General features: G+C 33.6%; 1 protein-coding gene across 1 annotated transcript in view; it reads left to right on the plus strand.

The window, feature by feature from the left end:
• Nucleotides 1-26,196, plus strand: part of ASCC3 (activating signal cointegrator 1 complex subunit 3) — a 344,503-nt gene that overhangs the window by 164,917 nt on the left and 153,390 nt on the right. Inside the window, exon 14 of the mRNA XM_059177004.1 lies at nucleotides 12,444-12,578. Within this exon, the coding sequence (XP_059032987.1) occupies nucleotides 12,444-12,578 (135 nt within the window). The remainder of the gene's footprint in view (nucleotides 1-12,443; nucleotides 12,579-26,196) is intronic.

The raw sequence follows: 26,196 nt of genomic DNA on the forward strand, positions 1-26,196 counted from the left end.
AGATTTCATTTCTTTTTATAGCTGCATAGTATTCCATTGTATATATATACACCACATCTTCTTTATCCATTCATCTGTTGATGGACATCTAGGCTCTTTCCATAGTTTGGCTCTTGTGGACATTGCTGCTATAAACATTAGGGTGCACGTGCCCCTTCCAATCACTACATTTGTATCTTTAGGGTAAATACCCAGTAGTGTGATTACTGGGTCATTTAGGGTAGCTCTATTTTCAACTTTCTGAGGAACCTCCATGCTGTTTTCCAGAGTGGTTGCACCAGCTTGCACTCCCACCAACAGTGTAGGAGGGTTCCCCTTTCTCCACATCCTTGCCAGCATGTGTCATTTCCTGACTTGTTAATTTTAGCCATTCTGACTGGTGTGGAAAGTGTTTTATTTTTAAAATGATTATTTTCACTGCTTTCCCAAAATATTGTCCAGAACAATGAAAGAGATGATTTTAGAATTTTCAAACTTTTAACAAAAAAAGAGAATGTTGAACAGAAGAGTTTCTCATGAAGTGGTCACTTTCAGGCTCCTCGAGGGTGCTCTGAGGTGCCACAGGACTTGCTGTCAGGACATTAAGAGTAGGCAACTGGTGATGTTTAGCTGAGGAAAGCCCAGTCAATAATGGAGATATGATGGAATTTCAAATCTTTAAAGAATTCTTATGTGTGAAAACAAGTGCATTTGTTTTCTATTGTCTTAGAGAACAATACCAAACTTGGTCCCAGTGAGTGGGTTGTATAGGGATCAGATTTGGGAAGAATATAAGGAAAACCTTTGTGGAACAACTAATAAACGTTTTTGCCTACTGAATAGACCCTTTTATGTGCTAGGCTCTTTTTTGGGACTTCCTAATTAATCTTTGTTGTATCTATACCAGCCTTGTAAGGCAGGTACCATTATCTCCAAATTACAACTAAAAAAACAAAGCATGAAGCACAGGTAAACTTGCCTAAGCTTTTCTACTGTATGGATGCTGAATTATGATTCAAACATGGATCTAAAATTCTGTTGGTATTTGAAATAATTATAATAATATGTTATCTAGGTTAGTTTGGTGTCAGATAAGCATTTTGTCTAGGTTGATAAGAATTGTTTCTTTTTTTAAATTTTCTTAATTTTATTTATTTATATATTTTAATACAAGTGAGCGCACAAGCAAGGGGAGCAGTGGGCAGAGGAGGCAGCACAGGCAGAGGAAGAAGCAGGCTCCCCACTGAGCAAGGAGCCCCATGGGGGGCTGAATCGCAGGACTCTGGGATCCTGACCTGACCCAAAGGCAGACACTTAACTGACTGAGCCACCCAGGCATCCTGATAGGAACTTTTTCTTAAACAAAAATATTAGTTTGAATATATCTTAAATTTGTTTAAGTAATTATGAACAAGGAAAAATAATATTCTTGATATGTTTACTTTTATATTTAAAAAAAAAACTAGAAGAAAAATCTAATACTTCTATGCTTAAAACAATTTTAATGTATAAAATTCACTTTCATCAAGAGCATATACATTGTCATTAAGTTACTTAAGTTTATAAATGTAATGATTTTATTTACTTATTTATTTTTAGTGATTGTTTTAAAAAGAATTCAGCAGTGCCTGGGTACTCAGTCAGTTAATTGTCCAACTCTGGATCTCAGCTCAGATCTTAATCTCAGGATCATGAGTTCAAGTCCTGCATTGCTCTCCACATTGGGCATGGAGCTTATGTTAAAAAAATGAATTCAGATTCCAGATTATTGAATGCATGAATGTATATGGTGCACATATGAATAAGATATAAATTAAGAATTTATAGAAAGTTTATTCAGGCATTTCTTGGATAACATAAACTGTATTACCTCTAAAAGATATACATATGTTTAATGTCTTAAGGAAACATTGTTAGTTAAAAAGTTTATAGTAAAGGGAAAAAACATTCAAAATATTTACCATTTTGAAATTCTAAAAACACTATTTTCTCTGCAAGTTTGTGGTCTTAATATTTTAGAGGCTATGCTGACTAGAACTGTCTTATGCTTCTAAGTATATTATACAATGCCCTGATGTATGGTGAATTGATTGTAAGATTATTTTCTTTGCAGTGGACTTAGCTAGAAAAATGATGTGTATTTTTGGTGTCATGGTATATAGTGTACACTAAGTCCTCCAAGTTTGTTTTCATTATTACTGTACATTTTGATAACAAGTATCTTTTAGGTTTAGAAAATGTGAAGTATCATAGATTTCTTTTAACCCAAATATAGCACTTAAAGCTCCCTACCAACTCAAACATAGAAACTGATAAATATTAAAACTTACTCCTTTAAAGAAATTTGCAAAGAATATATTTCACTTTTAGGGTAATGCCTTAAATATAATTCAGTAATGATAACCTGAATCTATTTATCACTTAAAAGCTTAGGTTTCTTGAGAAGAACTGCAGATTCTCAGCATGAGAGTCCAGAGGTGGCTGTGAATTGCCAAGTGTAGATCTAATTACACAGTTTGGAGCTGCGGAACCAGTTCTCTCTACTCCAGATTACTTTTCTTGGTGTATTTGCATAATTTAATGCATGAAGACTAGTCAGTGAATTATACAGTTTTCTGATATAGGTAGGACAAGGTAAATTAACCCTGTCTCAGGTAGTTTGTATTTTTATGGTCTATCTGATAAACATTTAACCACATCATTTTAAATTAAAAAACTATGTGTTAGTAAATTAGTTGGTTGCCAGGAATATCTGATAATAAATGCTAGTTGTTACACCCATGATTGTTAAAATAGATGATTTTAAATTTTATTATTTTAGCCCTATTTTTGGAGCTAAACTATTACTTTTAGTAATAATAGTTTTGTGAGTGTAATCCAGGTAGAGTAGTGTCAGATTTTCTACCATTATTAAACGTAAGAATACTTTCTTTATTCCTGTCCATCAGTAGGACATTGTTTTGCTTAATGAATTTGATTAATTTGATTCATTGTAAATATAGGTAGCTTTGGTTTGGGAACTATCTTTGACTTCAGAGTCCAGAATTTTTTTTAAGATGCTCTCAGAATTGCTCATTTTATAAGTTGTTTCTTTTTTAAATCACAAATTTTGAACTTTGCAATGGCCTTAAACATATATACACATATAGCTATACAACAGTATTAGAAGACTAATCAGTAGCAATTTTGGTTTATTAAATATCAGTGAAATGTTTTCTAATGCATTTTTTAAAACAATACAAGAAAAGTGACTATCTAGTTGGAAAATTTGAAAGTTAACTTGATACCCCGTATCCCCATAAATGTATCAGTGAAAGTATTAACTCAGCCTACATACTATTATAACTTATAAACTTTTAAATTCAAATCTCTGCTCATATTTAAAAAAATAAATGTTTTCTGTGAAAACTGATCGTTTTTAACATCGGAATTTCAGCTCTCATTTATTGAGTACCTACTGATTGAATGATAGTTTGGAGAGTGAGACGGGATGACCAGGAGACCTCAAAATGAGTAAGATGTAAACTTGCCTTTAGGCAACACCCAAGGAGGAAATACAACTTGATGCAAAGAAAGTAGGCTTTCAAATGAGGCTAATTCCCTATTCTGCTCTTGAATGAGTAGCAAATTATTAAAACTCTGAACTTCAGTTTTCTTATCTGTAAAATACTAATAGTATTACTTATCTAATAGTGTTGTTAATAGTGAGATAGAGAACGGTGCATGGCACCTAGTACTGGGCCTAGCACATAATAAGCATTTAATAAATAATGCCTTTTATTGTTAGTCGTAGTAGTTATTAACGTCAAGGTGGAAACCTATGTATATGCTGAGATTACACAAGGCACGGGTATGAGCAAAGTGCTGTGGGAATGATTAATTTCCCTAGAGAAATTGGAGAATAACCATTAGAACAGGATTTAAAGGTTTGTAGAATTTCCATGAGAGAATTGGCAGGAGACCTAAGTAAAATAAAACATGAGCAAATGCATGGAGGTTTTGAACAATAGGAAGAAGAATTTAGTGAGATGACGCCCAAAGACCAATAATGAGGATACTTGAAATGTCAGGATCTTTAGATCAAGTAGTTTGTTAACTTTAAGAAAGGACTTCAGTTAATTTTTGAATTATGCTTTTTATTTCTTTTCCCTTTTATTTTTGTTGTTCTTATTGTTGCTATTTCCTCCCATAGTTGTCCATGTAATAAATAGCAACTTCTGTGTTGCATCTTCTCAGACTCTAATCTTTCGCCATAGTAACTAAACAGAAGCTCCAAAAGCACAGGGAACAACAGTGCTGGACCTGCCCACTCATTATGTCCCCAGGGCCTGTCATGTAATTGCTGGATAGACTTGTAGAGGAGCTATGTCAAGCATAAAAGTAGCTAAAAATAAAAGGTAGTCAGTGATTAAAGCTTAAGGGAAGGAGCACATGAATTTGTTAGATGCTCAAAAGAATAATTGTATGGAAGCATCAGGGAAATTTTTATTGTATTAATTTAACCATATTAGTAATATCCATCTCCCCCATGTAGGTAAAAGGGCTTCTTTTCTTTTTCCTAATGAAATTTTATGAACTTGTACTAACTTTTCAAGCAGTTCAGTGGCTACAAAGCTATATTTTAAAATGTTTAAATCAGAGTTCCCTTTTGTAAGATCTGTCTCTAATACTGACTCTCAGGGGTACCTCAGTACTCTCTTAATCATCTTGACTCCTCATAAAAAGCACCCCTTTTTTTAAGTTAACCTCACCGTTTAAAATTTTTTTCTGTTGATTGTCCTTTCAATTTACAATGATAAAATTGTTTCTCTGGTTTTTCTGTTATTTCTGCTGCTTTCTTTTATACTTCCTTGAGTCTTTTTTTTTTCCATAATGATAGCCTTCTCTCTATTCAGTTTAAAATCTCTAACATAAAAATGATTTCTCAAGTATCACCTTTAGTGGTATCATTTATTTCTGAGTCTTGAATGAATTCTATCTTAACACATATTTTATAATGAGGATTGTTATTTGCTTTTCCAGATATTACCACTCCTGTGTCCATTTCTGTCAAAAATGTGTATTTACCACCCTGTGGATTTGCTCTTCTCTGTACCTTTGACTTCTGTATACTTTCCCTTGAAATGCTATTTATTTTCTTCTATGAGAACATTTCTCTTTTCTTCTTAAAGCATTTCCAGGTACGTTGAAACAAGATAAATTTGTCACTTAGATCAAATGTTCCACCATCACCCTTATAAGTACATTGTCAAATATATTTCAAGTTTTTACTTTGATACTGTAAATTACCTAGCAGTAAAATAACCATGTCAAATTTACTAGTATAGTAGTACATTACAAAAAGTTTTTATAACCTCATTGTCATCATTATTTTTCCTGTTCATTATAGTTTGTGTATTTCATTGTAAAACTATTAGGGCTTATTTCAGTGGCTAAGACAAACAATACAAGAAATACAAAGGAAACTTCTTTTTATCCTCTCCTACTCCCATTTTGTGAGGCATTTTATTTGGTGGGTGTCCATCCATGTCTCGAATTTTAAACACACACATCCTTTACATATATACTCAGAATAATACTATGGAAATTGTTCTTCAGCTTGATTTTTTTGCACTTAACACCATATTGTGGGTATCTTTCTAGATATCCATTTTTGAGAGCAAAATCCAGTGCTGTTTGTGCCAACTATTGGATTATCAGAGCCACACAGTGCTTGTGAAGTTCAGCACATTTTCAAATGTTTATGGCTATTTTTTACTCGCTTATCTGTAAATTTCTTCAAAGCCACAGAGAAAAATGCTGTTAGAGTTAAAGAAAAATTAACTGTTTCCATACTAAACAAGGTACCATAAACAAAGTCAAAGGATAAAGTATAGACTGGAACAAAATATTTGCAATATAGAAAAAGACAAAGCATATTATCTTCCATATACAAAGAACACCTACAAATTGGTAAGAAAAAAAAATCTCCAATAATAAAACAGACAGTGTTCAGAATAAGGAAATAGTTAAATGAATAGTCATGTATAATTGACCTAACAATTTCACTTCTATGAAATTATCCAACAAATATATTCACAAACGTGAAATAAAACTTGTGAACAGTTATTTATTACATCATTGCTTTAAATAATGAGAGATTGGAAACAACATAAATGTACTGGCTAAATTAAAGCATTCTAAGTAATGGAATACTATGCAAATATAAAAAATAAATGAAGAAACAGTACTGATGTGAAAAGATCTTCAAGTGGTTTAAGTGTCTTCAGCTGGCCAGCCTTGGCAGCATTGGCAGGCCTAAAATGAGAATTCTGTACTTACTTGTAATGTCCCACCACAGATGTCTTCTGATTACACAGCATGCAGAATCAAACCTGTTAAAATTGCATTTACCTGATAACATAGATGTGGTAATATGACCACAGCAATAAAAACTATTTTGTGCTTATGAGCTTTTGTGATATACAAGATATTTGAAATACATCTGTAGTGGCACTCCCCATTCAAACTATGTAGAACGTAGAAAATGATTTGCCTGTGTTCTCCTTCCTCCCAAAGATACCAGAATGTTCTAAATGGGGCACAGGGAAGGTTTGGCTTGATGCAGGCTCTCAAATGTTAACAAAACATGTATGAGAACCACCAGGAGGGCTCATTGAACCAGATTGCTAAACCCTCTTCTTCCGAGTCACTGACTCAGATCTGGTGTTGGAGTTTGTAGTTTGTAGTTCTCACACGTTCCCAGGGGATGCTGATGCTGCTAGTCTGGAGACCACACAGATTTAGAATCACTCTTTGTTTAGGTCATTAGAGTTAATTCTCTTGAGGAACCTGGGTTAAGAAAGTTGGAAAGAATTGAGAGCAAGACGCCTAACAGGACAGTGAGTGAAAGCATTAACCACTACTAGGATATGAAACTCCTCACCCTCAGGCCTTATTCTTTAACCGGTACGAGAGTGAATACCTTATTTTAAAGCACGTCATTCTGATCCCGGAGTCCGGGGATCGAGGCCCACATCGGGCTCCCAGCTCCAATGGGAGTCTGCTTCTCCCTTGGCCTTCTCCTCACTCATGCTCTCTCTCACTGTCGCTCTCTCAAATGAATAAATAAAATCTTAAAAAGAAGAAGAAGAAGAATGTCATTCCCTTAGCGGCATTTTCTGTGGAACATCTATCTGCCATTTTGTCTATGTTTTTCAGATATTTCTTTTCAGTCTTCCTTCTTAGTGGGAATTTCTAGGGAAGAGTCTTTGATTCAACGTTTCACTTAATCCTTGCCCTCCTCCCTCCTGTTTTCAAATAATCTCAGGCTTAAATATTCCTTTTAATTTTCTTTTTACTTATCATTCCTTTTGCACAGCACCTTTACAAAGGTGTTAAAGGATAAGTGGCCTTTTAAATTATTTCATGTGGTGTCAGATACGCACACATTTGAATCAATGGGGAATAAATATGTAGGTGTCAATTTATAGCAGTCATTTACTGGTCTCACAGTCTAGTCTTTTAGGCCAAATTCATTTTATTGTTTATTCCCCTTACAGTGGTGCTGATACTTACCCCTTCTGACAGGTTTTCAAAGTTGCTGTACAAAGAGTGTTAACATCTCCTTAGAACTTGTTAGAAATACAAAGTCTTAGGCACCTGGGGGGCTCACTCAGTTGAGCAACTGCCTTCAGCAGCTGGGGTCCTGATTTCAGGGTTCTGGAATCAAGCCCCACATCTGCATCCGGATTCCGTGCTCAGCAGGGAGCCGCCTTCTCCCTTTGCCTCCCCACCCACAACTTGGGCTCTCTCTCTCTCTCCCAAATAAATAAACAAATCTTAAAAAAAAAAAAAAAAAAGAAAAAAAGAAATGCAAAGTCTTGTCTTGCCTCAAACCTACTTACTCTGAGAGGGTGATGGAGGAAAGGAGCAGCAATTGTGTTTTTAGATGATTTTGAAGTGCTCTAAAGTTTCAGAGTTACAATTTTACTAAATGCAATGTTTTCACTTCCATTATGTACTTCAAACTTTATATTAAGCTTGTGACTCTAGAACCTATTTGCGGAGTGAGGGAAATAAGAATCGGAGAAATGAAATAGTTTGTCCTAAATCACTCCTCTTTAGTAACATTTTTTTTTTTATTTGTTCACTTGAGAGAGACAGAGATAGAGAGAGCAAGAATGGGGAGGTGAGGAGAAGCAGGCTCCCCACTGAGCAGGGAGCCCAATGCAGGGCTGAATGTCACGACTCTGGGATCATGACATAAGCTGAAGGCAGACACTTAACTGACTGAGCCAGCCAGATGCCCCTAATAACGTTTCAAAGTAGAATATTTGGTATTTTTCAAATATGTCCTTCCCTCTGAATACATTGAAACAATATGTTACTTAAACCTTCTCGTTTTTAGAATCATTGTTTCTCTCTGCTTTCACTCTTTGGTTACCTTTAATCAGCATCTCATGTAAGGTACACTGTCTTTGGCACATCAAATAACAGGACCAAAATGCAAATTCACATACTCCCTCTCCTATCCCAGGACTGATTTAATTATATATTCTTAAACTAAATGGCTTTTTAAACTAAAAACAAGTATATACAATATTTTTAAAGGCATTAATCTAACAAACCTCAAGTAAAAATATAAACAGTTTCATAAAACTATTAAAATTTACCAATGTTGTTAACTTGAATCTACTGTTATAATCTTATTTTAACGACCTATGCCTATTTAACTGCTGTTCAGTTACCAGTAGTGTTTCTAAGATTGATTTGGAGTTATTTATGCCAAATAAAACAGTGCTGTCCTCTCTGTTAGTTATAATTTTTATATGTCTATTAAAATTAATTAACCAAATTAACAAACCATAAAATCAAGTATGTTATAGAGACCCCAAACCTTGTAATGGCTTCTGTTGGAGCCTCTAAACAGAAAATTCTTAATAAGAAAAAGAGCTTATTTTACTGAACAAGAAGTGATGGATCATTTAATAAAAAGAAATTGCTATTTTAAGTTGTAACTAATATTTCTCTTGGCTCCAGTAGAAAATAATTTGCAAAATGATAAGTTGACAAGTCAGACTGAAATAATTAATGAAGATTTAGGGTCATATTTTATTTTCCCTTATGTTTTTTGTATCAACAGGATTTACATAATGTGGCATTTGAATTATGGAGAATAGAAATCTGGTTGCATTATAAAACCCCATCTGGGAAATGATCTTGGGGCTATACTGATTATATGAAATACCTTCATATTCCCTGATATTTCATATAAATATATATACACATATATATGTAAATATGTATATGTAAATAAAAATATGTTATTAAGGAGTTTTTAAAATCATCTCTTTAGTAGCAGTTTTATGTTTCCTTTGTTTAACCTTAGGAGAAGAAAACTAAGTTGGTGGTAATTATTAGCTAATTTCAAACAGTAGTTATCTCAAAAATTGTTAATAATTCAAAATTTAGGTCCCACCCCTAAATATTCTTAGTTTTAGGGAAGGACCCAGAAGTCTATTTTAATGACCCCAACACTGATTCCCATGAAGAGATTCCTGGATCTCAGTATGAAAAACTTTGAAAGAGAAGGTACTTCTTCAAGCTAACACACTCAATTTATGAAGGATAAGTATTTTATTGTATTTTTTTTATTTTAAATATTTTTTTTATTTTTATGTTAAGTTAGCCACCATACAGTACATCACTAGTTTTTGATGTAGTGTTCAATGATTCACTGTTGCATAGAACACCCAGCGCTCATCACAACACGCGCCCTCCTTTCAATACCACTGTAGGCTCCTCCATCTAGCCTGCACCTGCTTCTATAGGAGATCGGGCTGATGACTAGTGATTCTTCCTCACCAGCAGGAGCGGACCCATTCAGAGCCTTGGACTGTATTTCTCACTCTATCCATGGTGCTCAGCACATAGTTTGGAACTGAGTAGGACTGTGTAAATACAGCGCAATGGATGATTGAAAGGCGATCCACCAGCTTCATGGTTCGCATTCCTGTGTTATCCATGCTCCCTGTGTAGTTTTTTCTCCTTCCTTAAATTGTACATGTCTTTTATAGAAGGGTCCAGATCTTCTGCATTTTCATATTTCCTCTTTCAACAGTACTTTACACATCCATAGCTAGAAAATACTTAGCAAATGAAAAATATTTTGTGCTTATTTAGTACATCAGAATAGATTGTCATCTCCTTGAGGGCAGAAATGTTGCCTCTCTCTTTCGCAGAATTCTTGGGGCTTGGTAATGATTCTCAGAATTCTCAGAAACATTTGAAAGAGTGGATAAATATAAATAATTTCAGTTTAATTTAGATTTTCTTAAAATTTATCATTAGGGGTTAGTGAGGCTTTGTGTGTAATAAAGCTTAATTTTACATAAAAGAAAAAAGTCTGCCTTAATTTTCTAAGAAGAAAGTCACTGTTGAAGTACCCTTACTTTTTATGAGACAGGGTGATATAACGTGAGAGATTCTGAACTGGTGAAGCTTCAGCAGAGCATTATAGCTAGCAGAATTCTTCTATCTAACTTTGTATTAAACAGTTTATGTCATTAATGATGAAAATATTATAGTGAGCTTAAGTGGTAGACTCCTGACACCCCATGAGATAAAGATGTTTCCCCAGAAAGCTAGAGAACCTATCAAAATCAGATTTGGGTTTTTTTTTTTTTTAGTTGAAAATAAGGAAAGAATTTTCCAAGTAATCATGAAGCTTACTGAAATAATTTTTATTCATATATTCTTAGGGATACTCTGATGATCATATTTCTTTTCAAAACACATTAGTATCAACAAATCAGTTAGAGATCTAACCAAGTATGAAAGCTTACACTTTCTATCCTTGATGGCTGTGATTAACTAATGTTAAATCTCTCTAGATGACTTGTAATGCTTATTTTATTGTCTCTAAATGCTTTGGGAGTTTTTCATTGAGGAATTTTGATTTTCTCCAGATTATCTACTCTCTTTGACTTCAAACACTTTCTGAAAGAATAATTAGTAATTTAAGCATTCCAGTTTCTTGAATGTTTATACTCTGTGATTTTACTGTCCTCTGGATTATAATTGACATCCCGTACGTGGAATAGTTTTTTTTGGCAAGCTTATGGGCATGAGATTACTGTGAGTAAATTTTGCAGTGTGTGCTCTAGATCCGTGTCACTCCATCTCCTTTCTAGTCCACTCCCAGGTCTCCCTCCCTGTTTCACCTTTGTTCAAAGTGTTTCAAATGTTTCGAAGTGATCTCTTTTACTTAGGTCAGCTAGCATGAGCCTATCATTTCCTTGACTAAAACCATCAGTGGCGCATTTTTCTAAATGTGTATCATGGAAATAACACCAATGTTTTAGCTTTTGGGAAAACATAATTAACAGATAAATATGGAGAGAGGTTGAGAGAGAGGCAAGATTTAGGACCTCCATGTTGCTGAGGCCTCAAGGGAATACTATGGTAACCAGAGAGTTTTAGAGCTCTCGATTTTGTTGCAAACTGAGGCTAGAACTTGTCTTTAAGTCACCCACACTGCTGATTGTCCTTAGTTTGTTCAGTATCCGATTTTGACTACAATGCCAAATTACCTAGAGGTGCTTTATTCACGTCAGATAAAGTTGAAAAAGATCAGTTGTCCATATAAAAGAGTAAAATTAGTGTATTAGAGTAATGGCACTTTGGGAAGGCTGGGGTTGAGCTGAATGGGGGTGGGGTGGGGGATTTGGAAGCCAGAGGAGAAGGCAGCACCGATGGGCATCAGATTCTGAGTGCTCCTCACTCTCTGATTTCATTCTCTTCAGTTGCATTGACATTCTGACTGTCCCTGAAAATGCTTTTTTCCACTTGTCCTTGACAAAGCGTCCAGATACGTGACTTACCCGTAATTCAGATTTCCACAGTCACTTTGTGAGTAATTCCACAGGAAGATCAAAAAAAAAACCAACAGCAGAAAATTCCAAATGCCCCTCTAGAAGCATTTTCATCTCCAACAGTTCCCGAAACTCTATTTTTTAAATGGTTGTTCTTGACATGATTTTCTCCAAGGAAGAGTGTTTTTATTGTTTTCAATTTCTTTAAACATCTTTATGATACTGGAAATTTCATTGACAGTGGAGAAATAAGACTCTCATATATTTTTATACTCTGTCCCCATAATATATGATTGCACTCATGAATCATGTCTTCAAAAGAGAAAAGCACAAATTAAACTCAACATTTTATATAATACATTAATTTCAGTTCTGATTTCTGCCAATTTATAGGTTAACAGTATATAAAGCCATGTTATTGAATTTTATTTAACTTGCCTTTATCCTATATATACTTTGTTCTAAAATAAGGAAATGTTGGGGAATTCATAAACTGGGGGGTGTATTTTGGAAAATTAATGTTTGTATATATATATATGGTGATTTTCAGACTAGTATTAAGCGTTTAATGAATTTTAGTATTAAATAAACTGCTTTTCTTTCTTTCAGGTGATGGTGTTTGTACATGCTCGAAACGCCACTGTAAGAACAGCTATGTCTCTAATAGAAAGAGCAAAAAATAGTGGTCAGATTTCTTGCTTTTTACCTACACAAGGACCTGAATATGGACATGCAGAAAAGCAGGTAGGGAACAAATGATGGCAAGATATAAGAACTAAAGCATTTAATGTGCCAGATAATACAGATATTTTATATATGACAGATATATGATCTCTAGTTTCCAAGGACTTAATTTTACATTTTTATCATGTTATGATCTTTATTTTTTTTATTTAATGATCTTCCAAAGAATTCCAGTGCATGAGGTGTTCGATTACCACGTCTATCAATATGGTTAGAATTGTGTTTATCCTACTCATTAAAATATAGTTAAAACATAAAATATAGTTAAGTTCCATAAAATGTGTTAACATTGAATAGGGTTATTAGACTCTTAAAAAACTAATAGTTAATATTTTTAATTTCTCAGTTTTAATTTCTAAGGTCGATATAGACAGATTAAAGCAGCATAAATAAAAGTTCTTCTCGAGAATGTGAAAGTCTAGGGGCACCTGACTGGCTCTGTCAGTGGACAATGTGATTCTTAATCTTGGGGTTATAACTTTGGGTATAGTGATTACTTAAAAATAAGACCTTTAAAAAAAAAAAAAAAAAACCCGGGAGTTTGATAACCTAGCTACACAACATATACTTAAAGGACCTTAAAAGCCTGGGTCACCTTTACAAATGCAGAACCACAGGCCCATACCAGATTTACCAAATCATAATCTGCACTTTGCCTCCTTCCCTAGGTGAATTACTGCACATTACAGTTTGAGAAGCACTTCCCCAAGTAATTTGAGTATTGATAGTATCCTAAGATTTACAAAAGGTTTTCTTTAATTATGTGAGATAATGATTTAGGTCAAGAATAGGTAGACCACAGCCTGAAGGCCAAAGGTTGCCACCTGTTTTTATAATTAAGGCTTTATTAGAAAACAGCCAGACTCCTTTGTCAATGGCTGCTTTTTTGTTTTTGCAGCACGAGGGAAGAATGTACAATTGCTACAAGGACTGTATAGTCCACTAGTAAGCCTTAAATACTATATGGCCCTTCACAGAAAATGTTTGTCCTGATTTAAAGCAATGAAAATACATTTTCAAATGAAAAAGTCAGTGGGCATAAAATGATAGTAACTTCAAAGTATTTTATATGCATGAGATTTAACTGATTTTACTGAACAGCTGCTTGCTGTCAGACGTTGTGCTATACGCTTTCACATTTATCATCTTGGTAAAATGCATTTAATTGTTTTGACTTCACATTTGACTCCACTATGAATTTTACCATTATGTATTGACATTTTAAATTCTAAATATGATAAATGTGATGTCAGTTGTTTTGAACATGAGATTCTTTCAATTTAGAACTATAAAAATTGTTCATTTTCTTCATTTTTCTCCACTTTATAAAATCTCTATTACATAACACTTATTAAACAGCTTTGTAGTCTTCCAGTTATTTATTAACTGGAATTTATGAGGGCCTTTGAAAAGTCAGGTTCGCATTCATAAGTCTTCTTTCATTTCTTAGGAAATATAAAGCAACACCATTGTGTTTAAAAGCCAAGCCTTGAGAGCCACCTTGTGGATTTCTGGTTACTTCATACTTCTCAATTCTGAAAGCTATTGCTTATTCCAAATGATGCAGGTTTATTATTTAATTCCTATAATAATAGGGTTTAACATTTATCAGGTGTTTACTGGTGCCTGGCATTGCTTTCATTGCTTTATACATAAACTCATTCTGTCTCACAGAACCTTTGATATAGGTTTGTACTGTTATTATCCCTTGTTATGGTATATGTGTAAGTAATTCAAATACAGCTTGGAATAAAGCATATAGAAATAACTTACATAGAGACATTTTCAAATGACGTTTATTTAAGGCATTGTCACCAGATCCATAGATCACTATGGTTAAAAAAAGAGAGGGAGAGAGAGAGAGACATGGAGAAATGGAACATTTTAATACAGCTAAGTAGACTTGGAAGTCTGAAGTCTTTTTTTATTACACCTTTTAAAAAATATTTTTATTATATTTGATTTTTATCCAGTCTGCCTATTGTTATTGGATTTTTTCAAACAAGAATGGCATTCCCAAACATTTATTAATAAGTACATTTTTCAAGGAACATTGTCCTATTCACTATTGTATTCCCAGACTTTCATATAATATTTGGCTGATAGTAAGTACCCCAAATTACTTTCTTTCCCCTTTGTTCCTCTGAGACAAACATTATGAGATGGCCTCACTTTAATCTTCTCATTTGATCTCCACCACTGTTCTGTCCCTTAGAGATCCTTATCCCTATTTTATAGATAAGGAAACTGAAACTGAGAGAATAATTTTCTCAGAGAAGCCATGTAACAAGTAGTAGAGCCATGATTTGAATCAGTCTGTCTCCAAAGCCTGCCCTATTTACCACGCTCTATCCTAAATGTTCAAAACCAAATCTGATCTGGACTTTCTAAAGCTTTCAGGGCTTTGAGTCTTTTTGTTTCTTTTTTGGTTTTTGTTTCTAATAAAATGGAAGAACATTTCTTCAGCCTAACCATATCCCTCATTTCTGCTGAAGAGAGATTCAAAAAACCTGTCCCCTCCATGGTAGATATGATTCTGTACCAAAAGATAAGGAAATCTTTCTGAATGTTTTATTGAAGCTCCAAAATTGTAGATTGTTCTCCTAGTGTTAGTTATATGCTTCTTATTTAAGTTCCTTTTGAACTTGGATGGTATTAACATTCTAGCAGTTCTGAGGAGCTATTATCATGATGGTAGGAGATACTCCTTACCATGTTTTTGAAAAATGGGAAATTAAGTACTCGAAACATTAAAATGAAATTAGAAGGTAAATTTGCTATGGTAGTACATAGAAATTTAGCCTCATGACTCCTGTTAATGGAAATACAGCTAAATCCCTACCGTGCCTCACTAGCACTTTACCCCTAAGTGTGTAATGTGTAATGTAACCATCTCAATTCCTGATTCACCAATTATGGTTCTTAAAAGAATTTCTTCACAATTTTATTCAACACTCTACTTTATTTGTATAAATAATAAGTAAAACTCCATTGAGGAAATTCTTTTCTATCTCTGTGTGTGTGTGTGTGTGTGTGTGTGTGTGTGAGAGAGAGAGAGAGAGAGAGAGAGAAAGAGAGAGAGATAAGGCTATTTCTCTGCCTTAGCCACAGCCAAAAATGAATCTTTTCTTCCCAGTAAGTAACAATATATTTTAGGACTCCTCATATCATTCCCATTTTTCCATTTTTAATGTAAAATTTATCCCCATATGAAAACTAGCTATATTTCCAAAGTGTCCACTGAAATAAGAAAATAGGGGAAAGAAAATGAAGTACCCCAAGAGTAGCTTAAGCTATAGAGATGGATCTTGCAGTTCTCCATGGGGAAGGGAGTATCTTAGGAATTCCAAATGAGGCCCAAAGCAAGAGGGCACATTAACAAAAAGCTCTAGTTATACTTCACCTCTAGAAGTCCTGTTGCCTTAACCACCTAAATATTTCTGAAACTTAATTTCTGTTCTATCAAATGGAATAATAATAGGGTAAATAATACATATTCTAATAGTTAACTATGAGAAACAATAGAATAATATATGAAATTATTTTGGAAAATGAACAATGATAAATTGTATCATATTTTATGGAAATCTACTTTTAGAAAATATACATTAATAATTAAATTTTAACATGGTTAAAGAATAATGAACTGTATGAATAAGTTTTCCTAATTTTCCCTGCATATATTTTTCTCTCCTGCACGAAGTTATTTTTTTAAGAAACCACTATTTTCTGTAAGAAAGAATATACCTTAAAGGAAAAGTAGTAGCAGCTTACATTTATAGCAATATGTCATTAGGGATGCAGGTATTTTCATTATTAAGCTATTAGTTTCAGTTATGATTTAATTTCAAGTTGAATGAATATTTCAATTAAAATCTTCAGATTCTGTTTCACTTATAATCTTAGTCAAATAAATTCTTTCCTTTAGGGACAAGTTTTTAACAGGCTTTAAATATTCTAGTAATGGGATGGGTATTCCCACTCACTCCTGGATAGTATTTCTCCTGATTTATGTGTACTGATATATGGTTTGATTTTCTTACAATTAGAGATATTAAATTTTTTTCTTATAGGTAGAAATGGTCTGTCATGCAATAAGCCTTATGAATATAGTTATTCAAAATATCTATTAAAGGAGAACTCTATAAAAAATCTAGTAATAATATGTTCCCTCAAGCTACCGTAAAGAATCAGTTTTTGACATTTTTATTATTATCTAGATCTCCCAATGATTTCATTGTTTTATTCATAGGTCAGCTTTAGCCTTTATCTAAATTAAAGGAATTTGACTTTGATTTAAGTTATCAGATACTTAATAGCTTTATTTATTTCTACTCTAGCAGTTTAATAGTCAGTATAGCCAAATAAAATTAGAATTTTCCCTTCCCGGTATAGATGATACTTATTAGCCAAAGAAAGTAGCAGGTGCCAAATAGACCCCTTTCTTTTATTTTTTATTTTAAATGTATGCAAAATGTTTGTTTGATCAGAGTTTATTCTTTCCTTAGCCATATCAACCTCCTTTCTTTTTGGAGGTTAATATAATAATTGTACTCTTGCAGAATTGTTATAACCACATAGAAAGAATGTCGAAAACGTATAAAAATTTAAAATAAAATGAAATAAAATTAATACAAAATAGAACTGAATGTTTAATTGTATTTTTGGAGACATGACTTTTCTGTTTTCAAAGGGAAGTAGGCCCTTGTAGAATAAAGGCTTTGGATCCAGGCAAACCTGGATATTTATCTGTACTCAGGCATGGCAACATAGCCTTTTTTAATTTCCTTGAACTAGTTTCATCATAAACAAAGTGGCAGTGATACCTATATCTTAAGAATTTTATAATAAGTTAGGTAACATGTCTTGGCCTGATACACAGTGGACACTCTATACATGGTTACATATGTACTTTAAAGGGAAAGAAGATGACAAATTTAAAGAATAACAGATGTAAAAATATTTAAATTTGATGCTGTTCATCAACAAAAAATAATACATTGAATCTCAAAAGGCAGTGACAGGTTGGGGGAAATATTAGTAACTATAGCTTTATATGTATCAGTATTTACCTTTTTATATGTGTATCTACATCTTCGTGTACTTACTAAGTTTAATAACTAAAACATGAAGTTTTCAGTAAGTAAATGAGCAAAGAGAAGAAAAATAGTAAACTAGAATAAAAAATTAATGAATAAAATTGTACAAATTAATGGATTCTATATTCTTTAACCTAATAAATCTTTAAAAACTGAAAATGATAATGTCTATTTCTAAAGATGATTTGGGGATTTGGTACATTTCTAGTTTCCTGTGGCAATGAATGGGTCAATGCTTTAAAAAAAAATTTTTTTTTATAATATATGTTAAGAGCTACACTTTCTTCCAGATCCTTTAGCCATGAAATTCTAAACCTGGGAATCTTTCCAAAAACAGATGAAAAAGAAAAGTAATATATACCAAGAGTTTTATTCCAACACATTTTAATGGTAAAAAAATGCAGCATAAATATCCAGCAGTAGGGGAATTTTAAAGTGTGAGCAGCAATTCAATTAAATACAATAACCTATTGAGAGCAGTTATTTTAGAGTATATATTAAGATGTCCAGTTCTAAATTAACTGTCAATTTTCATTCAATTGATCAAATTTCTTATGCCACAGAAAGTAAGTAGCAAAACAAGGTGGTGTTTCTCTACCTTTAAGACACAGACAGTCTCACAGAGGATTTTGAGATACATACATAAGGAAAGTAAAATATGGTAAATAGCATAAAAGAACAAATGGTTCACAAAAGAGAAGTAGATTAATTCAAACCAGTGATCTTGTATCTCAAAATGCAGCTACAAAGGTAAAGGGCATTCCAAGGGAAGAAGAAAAGGAACATGAACAAAGGAAACCACGGGGTTGGACAATGAGAGTCTTCTCTTTTCACTTGGGTGTGATATGCATGAAAGGCCTGGCATATAGATTTTGGTCAGAATGTGGAGGACCTTAAATCATTTGCTTCAGCACTTGGACTTTATATGCAGTGAGGAGCTATTGAAGATTGTGGAAGAAGAGACAAGTTATATGACCAGAATTCAAGTGCTGAAAAGTAGGACTCTTTTTCCAACACACAGTGGAAAATCCCTTGAGCCAGGTGTTCATTTCAGTCAACTCTAATGTATGGCCAACTTTGAAAATAGAGGAGACGCTTCTTAAGAGACACAGATATTGACATTGGAATCTTATTCTTATTTCTTTCATCATCACCTTTAAGTAAATTTTAATTGTAGCAAATTTTGTTCTTATGCTTAAAGATGTATTTTAGAAGCATAGAGTAAAATTTTTATAACAAATGTATGTATCTTTTTAAGGATCCATGCTGTTTTGGAAACTGTGTTGTGTTAATTGGAATACTGTTGTTCTCTCATATGAAAATACTTTAAAAGCACTCGAAAGACATGCAGATTAAATAAGTACAGTTATTAAATCCCAAGAGATACAAAGATTTATACTGATAAAATTTAAAGATCAAAACCACATTTCACAGTGTGATTTTTTTAAACATTATTTCAGCTTTTATGGCCAAATGGATATAATGGATATAAAGAATGCAAATTTAGAAGAGATTTCTCTTTTGCTAATTAAGGTGCTGTCTCTGGAATAGTAAATTCTTTCTCTATAATTGGATTATAGTAATATCAAGGTTACCTATGTTACCCTCTTTCAAGGGGTATAACATGGACAGAGCACCTGGTATTTTCTTTCTCCTAAGCTAAAGTGAGTAATTAGCGCAGCCAGAACAACACATGAAAATTGGTTGGGGGAATTAGGTTAGTCTGTGAATTGATTATATACCCATAAGCCTCAAACCATTTTTAGTGATGATCACTCAGTGAATATTTACTGAATGTAAACTAGTTACCAGTCTCTCTGGTAGATCTCTAGATAACAACTAAGGAACCTCTGCTGTCAGCCTGTTTGGAGTGGATTGAAGAAGACATATATCAGTCAAGATACAGTAAAGGAAACAAACCACTCTAGTACATTTTAAATAGAGAAGAATCTTATACAAGAAATTAGGCACTTACTAATGTTGGTAAGATTGAGGAAGTAGAAGTTAGGGGGCTACCACTGGAACTGTTGAATTTAAGACCCAGCTACTTCGATGGTGACCCAGCGGTTGAGAAACCACAGCCGCAACTATACATGTCTTTCCAACACTTGTGAACACGCTAAATTTTGAATGTATGATACTTCTGTTATAACTTCAACCCTCTTTTCTCCAAGGTCTTATTTACAACCAAAAGATGATAGCAGAAAGAAGGTTTCCTCTTAACTTCCACTATCCAGATCTTGTGCAAGTGCATGTTGTTAGCAGAATTGATCTTTGCATCCAGTACCTGGCCTACAGCAAATCTTAGAAATAGCGTTTTTACTTTCTGGCCTATACAATATAGGAAGGCTCATAGAAGGTACTGGGATTTGGAAGTGATTAATACTCTTTGCTTTAATTGAGAATGGAAATATATTGAGAGTATCTATCCCTTTACTCTTATGGAGCTTGTGTTTTCTGAAAGGACAGAATGATTAATCAACTAATTAAATAATTTAATTTCATTTGTAATAAAGAATAAAGAGGGACAAAGTTGCTAAGGGAAAATAAAATGAGAGGATCTGATTTAGACTGACGGTGGTAGAGAAGGCTTAGCAAGGAAAGTGAAACTGAACCTGAGATTTGAAGGTTAGGAAAGGAAAGAACAGCAGAAGAATGTTCTAGCTAAAGGCTCTGACACCAGAAAAGCAGTAGCGCATTGAAGGAAGTGGATAAAAGTCAAAATGACTAAAACATAGGGGCACCTGGATGGCTCAGTTGGTTAAGCATCCAACTCTTGATTTCAGCTCAGGTCATGATCTCAGGGTCGAGAAATCAGGCTCTGTGCTCAGTGGGAGTCTGCATAAGATTCTCTCTCCCTCTCCCTCTTCCCCTACGCCTGCTTGTGCCTGCTCTCTCTCAAATAAATAGATCTTTTTTAAAAAGATAACTAAAACAAAGAAAATGTTTTTTCTCTGTCTTCCATGTGACTGTCAGAAGGAAATTGCTTGTGGCATAAGATGAATCTAATGCTATAGGGGAAGGCTGGATCTTGAGTACTTTTATATTCATATTATAGATTTGGTATTTGTTTTAAAAGCAATGGGCTTTGCTCTTTAAGCCAGAGAAAGAGGAAGAGGAAGGACTGGGCAGAGGAGTAGAAGCAGGTGCTGCTGATGAATGGAAAGAAAATAGAGGAATTGTGATCTCAAAATATCATTGATGATAAAGAATGGACTTTAAAGAATTGTTTGAGCAAACTTTAATCAGAAATTGAGATGTTTGTACTAGTAATTTTGGAAGTGGTACAGTTGTGAGTTGATGACAAAGACTAGAAATAATAGTTGATAAGGCTGAATTGGAAATGAGGGTGTCAGGGAATGGAAGAGTGAGTGTTTTGGATGTCGACACGGAAAATACTGTCACCTAGGATGATGACAGGAATTGGGATGGAGAGACAGACTATGAGCCATAGGTGTCAAGTTCATTGGATAGGATTAAATGACAGGTGACGTAGTCAGATGAACTGAACCTTAAAAGAGCTGGAGTTTTTACAAAAAATGACTACATAATTGACTGGAAATGGTGATGAGGAAGATAGATATCCTCCTTCACCACTGGAGAGGGAATGGATGGGAAACAGTCCATACAAGGAGAGTCAAGTTTCAGTTAAGGCGAGGTCATAGAAGAGGTTAATAAAGTTTGTTGATCATTGTGTGGCAGTTCCAAAGAGTAGATCAAAGAATTCCCTACCCCATAATAGAGAAGGTAAGGAAGTGAGTCAAGAGCAAAGAAATGCCAATAATTATGGGAACTTTGTTATAATAGAGAATTGGTTTCCCATTACCTGTTCCTATGCCAGTTAACAGAATCAGAATCTGAAATAAAGCCCTAAAATTTTTAACATGATCCTCAGAAATTCTGATCATAGTTTTGGTTAGTTGATTTAGTGAAGAGATGACTAATGGACCTTATCCTGAAGAACAGGGATGGGAAGGATGATGGATTTCCTTCTGACAGCCTCGTGGAGGACAGAGTATTACATGCCTTGGTATAGATGTCAGAAAACCAATTTAGAAGTCTCAAAGAATAATGTTTAAAGTGGAATAAGAGCTTTGAAAGAGAGAGAAAGGTGAGGGAGAATTGCATATTTTTCCTTCGATTTCTGAACTCCTTTCCCAAAAGAGAAGCCAGTTATTGGTTTATGTTCTTAAATAAGCAGGTCCACTTTCTCATGCTGATTATCGTACTAACATTGGATGATAAAAGTAGCACTTACCAAAGATGAAGATTTTATAAATTTTTTTTAACATTAATAATGCATACTCACTAATGATTGTGAGAAAGAATGGCATCATTCGGAGGAAGATATTTGCCTCCTGGTTAAATTGTAGTTTTTATAATGGCAGTTAAGTTATTCCTGCCTAATGGATTTGATATTATCCACATTAAAGCATATCTTATCAAGATAAATTACCTCAGAAGGCTTACAAAGGTCACTGTAAATTAGTTATGCAATTTCTATCATGCTTTTTCATTGAGGGCTTGCATCTCAACTGAGATTTTTGTGTTGCTTCTGTATATTTTTGGTCTTATTGGAAAAACAAATTTGTTTTCCTTTAATAACCTCAATTGCTTTTTGTTAGCTTTTTTTTTTTTTTCCAATTATAGTTTTAATTCCCGTATTTGTGTTACTTTGGAAGTCAACTTTGGGAAGTGGTTACATTTTAACCTTATTTATTTTTTTACCTTTTTTTTTTTTTTTAAAATGTTAGTCACCTTAAGTACATCAATAGTATTGCATGGACCACGGGGTATTATACACAAGCAATGAATCATGGGATACTACATCAATAACCTTACTCATTTTTAAAAGTATTCACACTGTTTTTTCTATATAATGGGTAGGAGAAAGATATGTAAGGTCATAGAAGGAAGTCCTGCTTGATTTCACTGAGGGAAGAGAATATAGTGCCCTCTGTGTGCTAACAGATTACCCTAATAGTTGTCCATTCCATTCTACTTTTACTGACTATAAAGCCCTTTATGGGAAGTTCACTTGTGAAAAGTGGAAATATAAAGTCAGAGGAAAGCAAGCTTAAACAATTCTAACTACACATCTGAATTCCTTTACCTTCTCACAACTCCTCTTCTTTTGTGCTATATTTCCATGTGTAGAAACACTTATCCAGTTAATATGGTATTAGATCTCGAGTAGCTTCTTTGAGAATCCAATGCTCCATTCAGAGAATGTGAACAAGATGAATTATATCTCTGCAGTTATTCAGAGGATAGCAAAGCCTGGACTCCAGGTAGTGCTCCCCCTGGGAAACCAGATGGAAATGCAGTGATGGTTTTGATACTTCAGAAAGTAGCAGTCACCTGTAGTAATACTTGTAATAAAAAAAGTTTAGCTCTGGGGCGCCTGGGTGGCTCAGTGCATTAAAGCCTCTGCCTTCGGCTTAGGTCATGATCTCAGGGCCCTGGGATCAAGCCCCACAAGGGGCTCTCTGCTCAGTGGGGAGCCTGCTTCCTCCTCTCTGTCTCTGCCTGCCTCTCTGCCTACTTGTGATCTCTATCTGTCAAATAAATAAATGAAATCTTAAAAAAAAAATTGATTGTACTTCTCTCTCTCTGCCTGCTTCTCTGCCTACTCGTGATCTCTGTCAAATAAATAAATAAAATCTTTAAAAAAAAAGTTTAGCTCCATAACTCATGATCTTACCCATCTCTTCTCTATTCATTTCTCTAAAAGAAATACCTGTTTAAAAAGCTTTTTTTAAAGGAAAGACTGAATGCAACTACTCATTGTATGTATTTGCATGTATGTTTCAGTGTAAACAGATTTGATCATGTTATACATACTTTCATGTCTCTTGGAATAATACATAGTGGAGATGTTTTCAGATCAGCACAGAAAGATCTAATTCATTCTCATAACAACTACATAGTATGCCGTAATGTGCATACTGTCTTAATTCATTTACCCAGTCCCGTCCTGATGGACACTTTTGTTGTTTCCAATTATTTTTAATGTAAACAGTGCTATAGTAAACATTTTTGCTCATACTCTTGGCAGTTGCAGTGATGTCCATTGGGAAAATACCTAGCAGTGAAATTTATACATCAACATGTCTCCTGCATTTAAAATTTTGGTAAATGGTCTCAAATCGCCCATTAGGGAGTTTGTTCCAATTTACATTTCCTTGAACACGGTTAACTTCCTCCCACATGACTTTATGCTGAGCATTGTGAAAGTTTTTAAGTTTAAAAAAATGATACTTCATTATTTTTTTGACTGACATTTCTTTGAGCGAAGCTGAGCATTTCCATATTGGCCACTTGGAATCTTTTTCTATAATTTGCTTATTCATATCTGTGGTCCATTGTATTTATATTAAATTGCATGTATTCTCATATGTGTTATAAATGTTTTTTTCTTAGCTAACTTTTGGATTTTCTTCATTTACAAATATTTTACCTTGTGTAAATTTTTTATCAATTTATTTATAGTCTTTGGACTTTGTCTTACTTATAAAGACCATACCTATTTTATCCATAATTTCCTCCAGCCTTTTTAAATTTAATTTCATTTTTATTATTAAACCTTTGATCTGTCTGGAATCTATTCCATGTAGTAATGGACTACATGGAATATTTTCCTGAATATTCCATTTCTTCTATTGATTTTAAATTTTGATATAACACAGAATGCTCATATTTGCCTGAACCAATTTTTGAACTTTCTTATCTTTTCATTGATCTTACTATTTCCTCTTTGGTATCAAACTGTTTTCTTAATCTGTTACTATAATATTTTTAATACTTGATTATTCTTCAAGTTTAGAATTTTTCCTGACTAAATATACAGGTTTACTTTTCAGGGTGAAGTTGAGTATAACCTCCAAGGAATCATTTTCATGTTTTAGTTGAGTTAGTGCCTTGGTTAAGTTAGTGAGAACTGGCATTTTTACCAAGTCAAGTTTTCCCATCTCAAAAATCAAAGCATGTCATTTCATTTCTTGAATATATTCTTATAAATGTAAGTATAATGCCCTTGAATTTTGAGGTTAAATGGTACTTAGTTGTGGTGTATTATTTTAATGCATTGGTGAATTCTGTTTTCTAAAGTTCTTTACTATTTCAATTGATATTCATAAGGGAGGTTTTTCTGATATTCTGTTTTCTGCTTCTTTATCAAGTTTTAATATCAGTGCTGTTCCACTGCTTCTGTAAGATTAATTTTGAGGCTTCACTTCTGTTTCTGTGTTCTAGGGCCTTTAATAGTATTAAAATTAATTTGTCTTTAAAAAAGTTTGAAAGCCCAGATGTTGGATAGCTTTTAAATTTTCCTCCATTGCTTTTATTATTTTATAACTTCCAACACTTCTAGGATAAATGTTATAGCATATTTTCTATAAAGCCATCCATCCCAAACAGTTCTTTAAATGGTATATACTGAATTTTACAAAGTACTCTTTTCTGATTATTTTAAACTCTGATATATTTCTGAACATTTTTTTTTTTACATTACTGATTTTGAGTCTTTGTGCTTGTGCCATTGAGCTTGTGTACGACTATCTATGTCCTTTTACTTAAAGCTACACAGTAAATATTTTAAGCCTGTGGACATATGGTGTCTGTCACAATTACTTAACAGTAGCTCAAAAGCAGCCATAGACAATATGTAAACAAATTAATATGGCCATGTTCCAATAAAACTTTATGTACAAAACAGACAGTTGGCACATAGTTTGCCAACTCCCTTTCTTGCCAGCAATAGCCATTGGCGATTTTTATTTTTTTCTTTTTAAAGTAAGAGGTTTTGTGTTTACTTATCCATTTCACAGATTTTAAACCATCAGATTCTATTTTAACTTTATTAGGATATCTGCTCTTTCTTTCTTTCTTTTATTTATTTATTTATTTATTTTTTTGGTTTTTGTTTTATTATACTTTCTTTATGGGGTGGCCAGGTGATCGGTATTAAGGAGGGCACATGCTGTGATGAGAACTGGGTGTTTTATGCAACTAATGAATTGTTGAACGCTACATCAAAAACTAGTGATGTACTGTATGCTGGATAACTGAACATAATAAGAAAATAAATAAAAAACAAAACAATAACTCATGGGTTAGATGTTAATTCACTTATTATATTTTTATTTAGTGAAATATTTCAGGTATGATATTTTCTGAGAGCATGCTTTTACTCTGTCCTGTAAGTTTGATGTGTGATGTTTCCATTAGTTTTTAGACTTATGCAGTTTTAGTTTTTATTTTTCCTATGTTGTTTATGAAAGACAAGGAGGATACATATATGAAGTTGCAGGTGTGTGTTAGTTTAGAGTGATTAATTATTTTATTTAGATGTTTTACACCTGGTTCAGTCTACTGTCACATCTCTGTTGGAACACTGTGCTAGAGTAATAAATCGAACTGGTCTCCCCTCTCTCTCTCTCTCTCTCCTGCTCAGAAACCTGCAGTGGACTTTTCCACTTTATTCAGAGTAAAAGCCAAAATCTTTATAATGGGTGTCC

The sequence above is a fragment of the Mustela lutreola genome, chromosome 6 (assembly GCF_030435805.1).
Source record: "Mustela lutreola isolate mMusLut2 chromosome 6, mMusLut2.pri, whole genome shotgun sequence".
Taxonomy (NCBI): domain Eukaryota; kingdom Metazoa; phylum Chordata; class Mammalia; order Carnivora; family Mustelidae; genus Mustela; species Mustela lutreola.